Source organism: Pelmatolapia mariae, linkage group LG1, assembly GCF_036321145.2.
Source record: "Pelmatolapia mariae isolate MD_Pm_ZW linkage group LG1, Pm_UMD_F_2, whole genome shotgun sequence".
Lineage (NCBI taxonomy): Eukaryota > Metazoa > Chordata > Actinopteri > Cichliformes > Cichlidae > Pelmatolapia > Pelmatolapia mariae.
The window spans coordinates 330,274-342,369 of NC_086227.1; the positions used below are offsets into that span (position 1 = coordinate 330,274).

Sequence of the window (12,096 nt, forward strand, 5' to 3'; positions counted from 1 at the left end):
GACCATTCTGCCAGTAAGATGAAACATAGTAACTTCCATGTACGCATGTTGTCCGCGGTAGTGTATGTTTTTTTTCTCTGACACAGTCTAAAGCAACCCGAAAACACAATACTTGTCTACATTGGATTCTTAAAGCACCCCGGTCGGGGACAGCCATACCCCGGTCGGGGGAATATATAACAATGCGATCATGAGTATGCGCATTTTACACTGATTACTACATACATTTTGAAATGAAAACACCGACACAGCAATGTATCGCGTTATATATTTTTTATTGCAAACAAACACTGTTACACGTTCAAGAGGAAACAATCGCGAGACTAACCTCGTGTAAGTTCCTAAGTAAACATCACCCAGGTACAATTGAACTGCGAGTAACCGAGCGCCCCCCCTATCCCCATCAAAACATAGGACGATAAATACGCTCCGGTTCCAAACAGTCCAAGTGAAGTAAGACCGAAGAATCGACACCATTCTCTGGCCTTTATCATATCCTCGTGTTCTTTTCTCATATGCTCTTCCGCTCGCCTCTTCATCTCCCTCTCTAGCTCCAGTTTCTTCTGCGCATCGCGATACATGCCGTTGCTGTAGTGCTTGCCTCCGTTGAATGCGACCATGTCCTGCACTTTACTGAGCAGACTGTACACTTGGGTTCTGTTGTGTCTCATATTATTGTTCAGCGTGTGGTATCTGCCGCCGCACTGGTTTATCAATTTTTGCAGGGCTTTACTTTCTTGTATGTACTCTTTCACCGTTTTACCCTTTAACATATCACTGTGGGTGAACAGGACCATGATATACGTCGAAGCATCTTCTCCGAAATTATCTAGAATCCATTTCACGGCGTTCCGTTCCTCTTGTGTGAACCTAGACTTCAAGCTGAGTACTAAAAGGAATCCGTGTGGTCCGGGTAGCGACCGCTCCACGCATTCTTCAATTTTCAGTTTTACTTCGTCGTGAGTTTTGGTCGTATCGAACAGCCCCGGAGTGTCGACCACAACGATCCGTGCACCGTCTATTTCAGTCTCTTTTTTCACACACCCGTTGGTGACAGACTGGGGTGAGATACCCTCTTCGAAAGCGGTGTCGTCGCCAAGAATAGTGTTACCGGATGCACTCTTGCCAGAACCCGTCTTACCTACCAGAATCAGTCTCACATCCGCATGCTTTGCATAACCTACGAGGGATCACACGTGTATTTTTAAATCGAAGACAGTCCATGTGAGTTTCTGTTACACTAGTGTGTTTCCACGTACTCATACCCACCATTGTCTGCGTTCTCACAAAGCACACTGTGTCCGCTTATTGACAGCAACACGACCAGCAAAAAGATCACTTTAACCATTGTTTTTTCCATGGTCCTAAGGGCCTGACATGTACTTGTAGCAATGTAATAAGTATTCTTGTCGAAAACAAATGTCAATTACAGCATTGCTGCTCTTCGGGTGCACAACAGTCCTCGTATTGTAAGACAGATTGGTTTAGGGTATCCACATGAAGCATAACACGCACACACTTACACAAAAAACCAACTATCCGCAAGCTTCCTCCTCGTCTATCCACCGTATCCATTTATTGATATTATGCACACATCGCATGTGTTCTTCTTTCATCTGACACACAAACATTTGTTCGCGTGTCTCGCCTTGGCAATCCGTCAACCTGTACATGGATTGCATCGGATACAAGAGAGAGATATCCCTACGGACAGAAACGGGTAGTGTCTGTAACAGAGACTGCGCAACATCCTCTCTTGAGTCCATGCAGTATCCCTGCAGTACCCAACCGACATGTCGAATAACATCCAATAACACTTTCCGGTACATTCCATCGGATGTGTTGTGAGTGCAACGCCTTAGTTTTATCTCTATCACTGAGCTCATGTACTCCCAAAAGTAAGAGCTTCTCTCGTCGACTGTCCATAGTGCGCGAAGTGTAGAGCAAGCACACGCTCCGATGTCCCGATCAACGGCTTCTCCTATATCTCCGCGGCAGGGTATCCAGCCTACAAACTCCCTGGTTATTTGTTGTGTATGATCGTCATGGGTGATGAGTACACGGTCTAACTCTTTTTTATGAAAGAAATGTAATAATACGGTTTGCCCCATAATTCTGATTATCCAAGGTCTGATTTTATGTGATACGGTCGACGTTGTACACGCCGCGTCCCAAAAAAGGGCGACCGTAAATGTCTTTACGTGTAATTCGGCTTTACACGTGACGGTAAGACCAAGAAGATGCGGTGCAACCGGGTCCTTCAACATAAAGCTCAACGCTTCACATATGGTCATAAAGTTGATGTCATAAAACGTCGATGAGCTCAAAAATCCAAAGTTAGAGGTCTTACACTGTACTACGTTCATTGGTGTGACAGTGTACACGAAAGTCACATTACACTTCAAGGAACCGCCAGCAGTTTGACCTAGAGTGTACACCCAGCCGTTTGCTCCCGCTTGCATTGTGAAGCCCCGTGTACAATAGACAAAACGAGATAGATTCAATTTATTCTTATATGTAAGCTACCGCGTAGGCTTGTACGCTGTGATCTTGGTCGGAGAGAGTACACGCCGGTCGGGGAGGGATTCTCCTCAACCGGAAACCCAGGAGTTTAAGCGAATCATGTTTGACTCTTTATGGTTTATGAGACACAAACGATTGTCACAATGATCTCTTGACTTAAGTTCATAACTATTGTGAATTGTACAGATTGCATGTAGTCGGGTTTTTTTAAAAAAAAAGAAAACTCATGTCAAAGTCAAAACAGGAGGCATACGCGCCCCGCGTCTAATCAAGGTTCGTGTCAACAAATGAAAACACCTTTGTTCCCTCACATCAGAGTTTTTATTTCGTAAAATTTTATTCAGCATTACATAAAAATACACAATGTCAACACATATCAATCATGTATACCTCTCTACACTATATACACTGGATCGTCGGGTTCGGGTGGTCTTCCATATTTAGTATAGGCATCTTCAACAGTCACTTTAGTCACGGGTTCCCTGGCATCGTCCAAATCCCTTTGTATAGCAAGAGTGAGCACTTGCTTGTTTATATATTCCGAGGCGTTGAGTTGTAATCCCACATTATCTGACAGCGTTTTAACCGCGGGTATCAACTTTCTGACGTCTAGTCTTCCTCGTAGAGCATTAAGCAAATACCGAAGCCGTTGTCTTTCCTGCTCGGCCGAAGTTAGTTCTCTGTTTAGGTTCCGATGTTCCTCCGCTCGATCCCCGGCGAGGGCTGACGTTGCGCTTTCCTTGAGCAATACAATGTTGGCTTCCAAGCTCGATATGTCCTGCGATACCGTATGTATGGCTACGTCGAGCTCGGCCTCCTCCTTTTTCCTCATGAGTATCAACGTATTCTCCTGTTCCATCGGATGCATGTACAGCGAGGTGAAAAAGTTCACCCCGCAAGACAGCATCACGTCTGTCAGCGAGCACACGGCTTCGGCCAGCGTATCCGATAATCCGGTTCGCCAGCGAGGCATCACGGTTACCTCAAGACCATTCTGCTCGAGCTACTGCGGTTGCCTTTTAATGCTGAAGTACGCGCGAGTATCGCGCGCTCTCAAATATCCGGTTGAATATAGGAGTGATGAGTTGATAGGAACTTTGAATCGGGGTGTTGGCGAATAGCCCGGTGCCGCTGATTCTGGGCGCGAGCCGATCGACCAGACTCTCGCTGGTCTCGTCGCTGTGACACTTTAGTTTCTTATCCGATGTCAGGCCCACGCTGTAAGTACCACAGAAAGCCACTCCCAGTTCTTTGTGCATGATGTCGGTGATCCGCTTGTTCCCGTTGGCTCGCTCCACGGTATCTTTGAAGGGATCGCTCACCGCGTCCAGCACGCCTTTGTCCAAGTCCACCACGTGCTGTGTTCTACAGAAAAGTCGCAAGTTGCTCTCCTCACCACTCCTGCTCCTCGAAAAGCTTTTATTTTTTATAGCGAGCACCGACGTGAAAGGCCGCAGAAGCGTGGGCATGCAGGTATACCCCTCGGTCCGCATTCTCGGATCCCGTGTGATAGACGAGAGCAGTCTCTCAGAGCGGCCAGTGGTGAAAATGTAAGGCCTGCGGGTACCGCAGGAGGTGTCTGATTCGGGACAGAAGCCGTTAAAGGCGTCCGCTATCACCATGTCGAAAGGACCCTTGGTGTTTATGCGAACGTCGCCGCCTCGCAAGTCTTTCATGTACACGTTAGACATGTACAATCCCGGTGAGTCCATAGTATCTGGGATGACGGCGGACTCGCAGTATTGGTTCACGGTCAGCAATTGGTGAGTGTTATGACTAGTAGGTTTGCATATTATCCCCGTGCCTAAGGTGTACAGTGTAGACTTTTGCGGCATGATGGCTATGCCACAGCCGGTAAATCTCAGGCCTCTGAACATTAGATACGACAACCCCGAATAGTACTTGGTGTCATAATGTTCGCGTATCACCCGGCGAGTCAACAGAGTGCTGTAGTGTACCCCCAGGAAAAATTTAGCCAGATAATTGGTGACGCCTGTGAGTCTGTGTATCCTCGCAGCCCACATGTAGGTGACAACCGATGTGGGGTGGAAGCCCGCGTCGGCGTTCTCAGAAAAACCTGCTGTGGGGACGAAGATGTCCGTAACGTCTTCGTAATTGCAATCTGGTGTCGTTTTTGTGAAGAAACACGCTCCGTTCAGCCGAGGGACCGTGGGTGACTCATCTATAGTCAGATTCAACTCGGCGTCTAGTCTGCCAAGTCCCTCGTCCTGCTCTACCGCGGTGTATTGAACCGCGGGGTTAGACCCCAGTGAACCTGTTTTTCTATACACCTTAGCTCCCATAGCGGGTAACACTACCCAGTACATGATGTTACTGTAGTCGATGTCATTCACGGTGAAACTGCGCGGGTAACTTTGCTGCAAATTGTCTCGGTCTGCTATATAGAAAGAACCCATGTAGGGAAGCACAGAGTTCGTTCGTTTGCCAACTATAGCGTTAAATAAGAACAGCACGCCGTTTATCAGCTCCTCTAACTGCAACAATATCGTGTGTTCCTGAGGTGACAATCCATCACGGGTTTCTTTGGCCAAAAGCGCTCTGTGTAGCGCGATTGTACAAATGGGATCGGTCAATAGGGGCCAGAACAGCCTGGATTTGGCCCAATTTACATTGTCGATGAAGCTGATTGTAAAGTTGTCAGATAGAGCATTGGTCCTCACGGTTAGCATGTCATTGATGTTAGGACTGTGGAGCAGCGCGTGGTCAATGAATTCCAAGGCAGAGTTCACATTTTGCGCTTGGCTCGATTCGCCAAAACAAGCGAGTAGCTCGCTGCCAATTTGAACAATTTCGTTCTCGATAGAGTTCATGCCCGACAAATTGAAGAGCGCGAATCTGGGTCTCACTAGCCATCGGTTATTGTGCGGTACCACAATATGACGCATGTCGAATTCCAACACGGATGCGGGATTGTTGGTCTTTGCGTACCAGTCTCTGGTTTTAGCCAACTGGATCATTTTCGCTCTGGTGATGGCGGTTCTGTCACCGCCTGCCATCAAGGAATCCAACTCGTTTTGGAGATAAATCCTTCTATCAGAGGTGAACAGCTCCTCGGGGTTCCCTGTCTCGTGAAGATTACGGAGCGCAACTTCCACAACCGCTCCGTCGTATCTGTGCAAAAAGGTAGACGACGGCGAGCGCTGGGCCACATGCTTGTAGTTAAGTTCGTCAGCGTCTTTGCTGTGGAGCAGAGCGTACGGGTTTAACTGAGCAACGGCTGGAGCCGTGCAACCCACAGTGAAGTACTCCCATTTGAAACCGTCCGCGTTTGAGAAAGCCTTGTGTTCGGTCGACGTGTTTCTGTTCGCATTGTGTTCCATTTGCACGCTGTCGACGTGCACTATAGGCACCTTGTCGGTCGGCCCGCCGCCCGATATGAAATAATTCACCTTGGTAGACTCTTGGTACAAGGAGCCCTCCGCAAAAGGCAAGCCGCTTCCCATAGAGTCACGGCTAGACAGTTCTCTCATCACAAATTCGTGTCCGCCGGACGATTTCACGGTCTCGTTTTCCATGGTGTACACAGCAAACTCAGGGGAAAGTACGGTATCTTCCGAAACTATGTGGGACCGCAGCCCGCCGGATTTCTGCGATATTATTCTAAACAAGCTATCGCCCATGATCACGACTTCGGGTCTTTCGCTCTCTAGCACTCTCCTGGCATTTTCCAAGGCGCACGCGAACGTGTCGGGTTGTATGTTCACCATACCGCACGTGAGCTCGGCCATGGTCAGCACGTCGTCCAATCGTTCAGCGCGTCCGGCCGTTCTGGTTTCCCGGACTATCCTGTCTATCAAGGTGGGTTGAGCGGCGCAGTACTGCAACAGTTCGATGGTTCTCGTCAATTCCCAGGATGTGCTGCACTTCTCAAGCTCCCTCGTTATAAGGTCAGCCGCCACCGAAGGCACCGTTATGCTCAGCAGGCTACCGAATTGCATGCTCACTACTTTGGACGTGGGTCTGAATTCTTCGCTGTACTCCGTAGATTGTACTCCGTTGGTTACCGTGTCGTACGTGCCGTACTGAGCTTCTCGTTGATCCGTGATTCTGTACTTTCTGATAAATGTCGTGCCGGTGGGCACCCTGTCGTCAGAAATTAGCGTTTTATACAAGAGCCCAGCCATCAAACGGGTCGTCTCTCGCTGTTGTCGGAAAAGGGTTACCCCCATGTGAGCCTGGGACATCAACAAGGTTGCGTCCGTCACTACGCTCGTGTTTGCGGCGGTAGGTCTTATGACCTTGTCGACGACGTATTCTGCAAATTCGCTGTTTGAGTTTCTAAGAAACTGGGGCGCTCCAATCAATCTGGCTACAGCTTCTACTGGTTTCAGCCTGTAGCTGCCCGGGTCCATTACCACTACGTGGTTCATGGTTGTTTGGTAGGTTGTTTTTTTTTGTTTGTAAACAAAAATATTTTCCCGCGGGTTAAACTAAGGCTGCTTCTCTTAGTTTCGCGCGGGCAAATCGGCCAATGTCTTTAATCTGAGTCCTGCTTGGTCCAACGGGGAGTCTCCGTAGAGCGCGAGACATTTCGTGGGCACATTCATCGTAATACATTAGTAAACTCGAATCGCCCCCGTGTTGTTTCAGTAAGTTGTCTGCCACGATGACATCAGCGGTAGCCTCTATGGCGTCTCGTTTGAGGCGAGACAGCTTCAGCATTCTACGCCCGTATTCTTTCGGGTTGCTCCACTCGTCATCGTCCTCCTCGTCCTCGTCCTCCTCGTCAAATTCCTGATAGTAGCCGCCACCTCCGCCCATGTAACTTCGCACGGTGTCTCTGTTCTGACACAGGCAACAAAGCGCTCTAAACAACATCCACACCATGGCAACCAAGATTCCTCACGCTCCTAGCATCGCACGCTAAAGCGTAAGTAGTCGATGGTAGTGTCCTTAAGCGCACTATAAACTGGGCGCGGATTGAAGCGGTCTATTTCTACATCTCACATCATGTCTACCGCGGCGGACCGTGTTGACGCCGAGAAACAGGTAGCCGAGGCAGCGTTGCGAGACAGAACCTGTCCGCACGACCTTTACAGATTCAGAAGGAACGAACATCAGCGTAAACGAGATAGCTTGCGTCGTCCCGTCGACTACAAGGAATACGGGTTAATACCGATCCATCACGACGTGGAATCTTGGGTGTACGTAGGCGAGGATCCTCAGTTGGCCGTGGTTGTGGAGGAGATCGTCAACACGTTCAATCCCAATCTATCCATAGAGTTGTTGCTGTACAACGTGTTGGGTAGCAACAGCGAGAGCGCAACGTGCTTAGTTCGGTATCTGGTGAACTACTACTCTTCCAATCGCATGTGCGAGCACATCAAAAATACGTTGCGGAATATGGTCCGTTGGACCGTGTTGGCAGGGTTCGTACCGTGCGTTTTTCTGCCTTGGGCGAGGATAAGGTCGGTAGGTGCGGGCCTGTCGAGCAGAGCTACTCTGAACGCTTTGGTGTCTTCGGACTTCAGATCGTCTTCTAACAGACGCCGATGCTGTTCCTGCATTTCGAGAACGGTCGATGACAAGGGATGCTGCAAAAGGCCCCGTTTGGTCACCGTGCACAACGCGCTGAGTCCACGGGAGGCTGCGGTCGAGGCTGTGCAAGAGCTCAGCGCTCACGAACGAGCCCTGCCTTCCGTTTTGCAAGTCCCGCTAAACAAACTCGCAGCGTCTCTTCGATTGCTCATGAGCAACTCGGTTCCGCAGCCTCAGGCGTCGGTGGTGTGTAAAATCGTAGCGGACTGGGTAGACTGTGACGCTAGCTTGCGCCTCAACCCAATGAAAGAAACGGAACTTAAAATGGCCACAGTCGGATTGTGGGGTGTGATGAAAACGTTCGAACACGGTAGATGTCCTGTTGTTCCGGAATGTATGGCTTCATCGTGCCTAGCGTTTTTTGACACAGAGACAGGGCTCGTCACGGCAGCGGTGGACGGAGTGCTGTATCGTCACATACCGATGTGGGAAAGCTCTTGGACTGCGGGGGCGGACGTTTCCACTTTAGCTAAAAGGGTTCACGACACGGTCAAAAGCTGGGCCTGTCTTTTTCAAAACATCATAGCCGGCTTGACCAAAGCGTCGGGTCGCCAGGTGTACACCAGCGGAGGAGCGGATCGCTCTTCTCTGACGCATTTGGCAGATATCATTTTGTCGTCCCGCGGAGATCAGACTTTAGCGGGACTTTCGCTAAACGGCAACGCGTCGGGGAGACCGCTGTTGGATAACTTAGCTCGGTTCATGACAGCAAACAACAGCATGGACATGTTCGGTCTGCCGGCGGCTGAATTGCCTGACTTTTTGTTACGATCCGGAGTCGGCGGCACAGCCTCGGAACACAAGTCGGCAAGCGTGTCGCATAGCTTGAGTAAGATGATGGCGAGCATGATATCCGAAAGCCAAGAAGTGCTGGTCGTGAGAAAATTTCTGGAAGACGTGGCGAGGAGACCTCGCGAGGCGTTGGATGAATTGAAGCAGGTGTGTAAAAACAGTAGACTCCTGCAGACGGCCGATCTCATAGTGAGAAAACTGGAGCACGACGCGGATACCCAGGCTGGCGAGAGTCCCCTGACAGAGTTGGGACCCGACGTTAAACTGGTGTGCAGTTATCCCTCGACGGTAAGCATCGCTCACTTGGAGGAAACGTTGAGCATGTGGACGAATTTCTGGCGAAGTGCGCTCTCCGGATTCAGCCAGTTCAACAGAAGACACAACACCATACAGTACAACAACAGAGAGACGGTGCGAGAGTTGGAATCCGGCTCGCCGGTTCACATTTTCCACTCGATGCTGGTAACGCTTTTGAACACGTCCGGATTAGTGTTTGCCGACAACTTATCCGGACGAAAACCCGACTCCTCTCTCACGGTAAACGACGTTATGCTCACTCGAGACTCGCTTCACCCCGTGGCGTATGGACTGTTGTTAGCCAACAAACTGGGTCTCAGGCCTTCTGATGTGAGATGCGAGCATGACGGCGACCCGCTCGGCAACCCAGACCTGTTCACATCAACAGACAATTCCTCCGCTGCTCCTGGGACGCAGGGCAGTCTTCACGAGAGGGATCGGCGGGTGGGAGCGACGCCTCGAGGTCCCGTGAAGAACGAATCTCCCTCAAACGCGGTCGAGGATCCACGATCATCGCGGACGGACACTGGAAAACAGTGGTACGATCCAGCGAGATGTCCCCCAGTGCTCTATCGTGGATTGCAATAGCAATGCAGCGCTGTTTGGTAAACAGCTGAACTCGACCTTTTATCATCCAGAGAGGTTCCAAGCTTAGTTCTCTCAACTCTGAGAGTTGCACCCGTAGCCACAGTGTACGTTGATTCGATTCGAGGACTGTGCATATGGCGATTTCAAACAGCACGGAATTGTCACGTAGGGTTTCTACAAACATGTTTATCTGTTGAACGGGAGCGTTTTTTGTTCCCGCGCTGCGTTTGTGCTTCTCGGTGGGTTCGTATTGCACGAAGGAATATTCGTCCTTTATCAGCATCACACCAATCAAATAATCCAACGTGATCACGTCGTCATCTATCACCTCGAAACATCTGCGATGCACCGCGGCTGTAGTTTGCGCCGCCGTGTCCGATGGTGTTTCAGGACGAGTTGTCCGTGCGGTGCAAAGCGCGGGGTTGAAGGCGTAGGACATCATGTTCAGGATGTTAGTTCTTTCGCCAAGTATTGGAACGTGCCGTCTAACTCAGAGGAGAACTCTCGGTCTGACAATAAATGAGGAAGGTTCAATTCGCCAAGGCTTTGTCCTATCTCACACATGCCCCTGACATCTCGGGGTCTGTAAATAGGGTTCCTCCAACCCGAAGAGCGATCCACTATCCACCTGTTTTTGTTTTCGCGATCGATCACTTGCCAGGCCTTGATGCGATTACCTTTACACGCGATCTCCCACACCGCGTGTTTCCAAAATTCCGTAATATCGAAAGAAACTTGACAACAAGGGCAAAGTAACGCTCGCTCCCCGGCCGTATCCACGCGAGGCTCAAGCTCGACAGCTTCCGTCTCAGCCAGCACCTCTGTGGGAATGGTGAACTCTGCAGACTTACGTGAACTGGTCACGGGGTCCGGAGCTTCGGTCGCCACAACCGTCTCGGGTATCATTTTCAAATACCCGAATACTTGACCCGTGGTCAGGTGCAGAAAATGCCAATCTCCCATAAGCGCGTCAACCCTCGACGTCGTCCTCGTCGAGGGAACATCTGTGGAGTCTTGGGCTCCTTGATTCTGAAGTTCATGTATGTAGTCTTCTATGGAAGCCAGGCGTTTCGCGCAACTCTCGACAACGTCTCGCAAATCGGCCACTTGGGATTTTATCTCACTTTTAGCTTTGACCGCCACGTCCGATCTACCAACAGAAACCAGACTCGATTCAAAGTGTCTATTGATAATCCCCCACACCTTCAAGATGGTATGGGGGAGACAAGCCGAGCTGTCAGCCATACCAAAGTACCCTTACAATTTTTTTAGAACTCCGTAGAACCGTAGGGTCGTGCCACTTTAGACAACCGAGCGTTTCTTATCGCACTGGTCAGAGTTTGCGAGGTGTATCCCAATTCTCGAAAGTCCACATCGGTCAGAGACGGGAATCCTGGAGGTGCGCGTCTGGCTGGGTTACGTTCGATGCTGACGGCGACAGTGGCGATCAATTCCACTCTCGCGGCAACTTTTTTTTCGGCTCTGAGGTAGGCTTCGTGAGACGTTAACATCCTGTTGTGTAATCGACCAGGATTGTCGAGCAGCCACGGTACAATGTGGATGAACTCTGGGTGTTTCAAGTGATAGTTGGTCAAAACCTTGTCCTGGAAAGCGGACAGCTTACTCCGATGGCGGTCAACGAACATGCGTTTGACAGAGTCGCTGTATTCGTTCCAGTGCCTGGGGTGACTACGATCTATCACATCCACGAAATGTAATTCCGTGAGATACACCAAGCACAGTTTCTCTTTGGCGGTCAACATCCCCCGTCTGTCTTGCGTTAACTCGCAGCACAACCTATTCAGGTGCACGTGTATGTCGATCAATTTGGCCACTTTATCCAAAGCGAGCGGCAGTTCCGCCGTTACGTCTTTCACTTTCTGCGAATTGATCGACATCGAGGAAAAAAGCTGATGTCTGTTCTTCTTTCCCGCGACGTTTACAGAGGAAAAGAAGAACGGCGTGTGGAAGTGTGTCTTTGTGTTTTTCATGCGTATCACCACTGTAAGAGGGTTGGCCACACCGTATATGTAACAGGTGAGGTTCTCGTTACTGACCGTGAAAGGCTTCGTGGAGGTAACGCAAGTTCCTTGTGTCAGCGATATGGTATCGAAGACACCTCGGAAGTACGACTGAAGCAGATACTTCGCATTAGAAGTGTAGTTTGCGCTGCGGCTCGGGTTAGACGAAAATTCTATCCTGGTGTTTTTGTACCCGTGTTGCGAGGACAGTCTCTTCTTGTCCGAGACGAAACGCAGCCTGCTGAGCCTCCTGGTTTTCGTGGTGTTAGATTGTAGACGAGCGTACCGTTTGTGTCTCTGGGAGAAAACTGTAGCG

At 49.9% G+C, this 12,096-nt stretch overlaps 1 protein-coding gene across 1 annotated transcript; it reads right to left on the reverse strand.

The window, feature by feature from the left end:
* Nucleotides 1-341: 341 nt before the first annotated feature.
* On the reverse strand, nucleotides 342-1,360 carry LOC134624278 (GTPase IMAP family member 9-like). Its single transcript, XM_063469242.1, has 2 exons — nucleotides 1,270-1,360; nucleotides 342-1,180 (listed from the first exon to the last, which is right to left on the reverse strand). The coding sequence occupies exons 1-2, from the start codon at nucleotides 1,358-1,360 to the stop codon at nucleotides 342-344; spliced, it is 930 nt and encodes a 309-aa protein (XP_063325312.1).
* Between the last annotated feature and the right edge of the window lie 10,736 nt (nucleotides 1,361-12,096).

Coding starts and splice junctions, on each gene's coding strand:
- LOC134624278 (XM_063469242.1), bottom strand. CDS start 1,360: ATGGAAAAAACAATGGTTAAAGTGATCTTTTTGCTGGTCGTGTTGCTG. Junction 1,181..1,269: donor TTGTGAGAACGCAGACAATG/GTGGGTATGAGT, acceptor GATCCCTCGTAG/GTTATGCAAAGCATGCGGAT.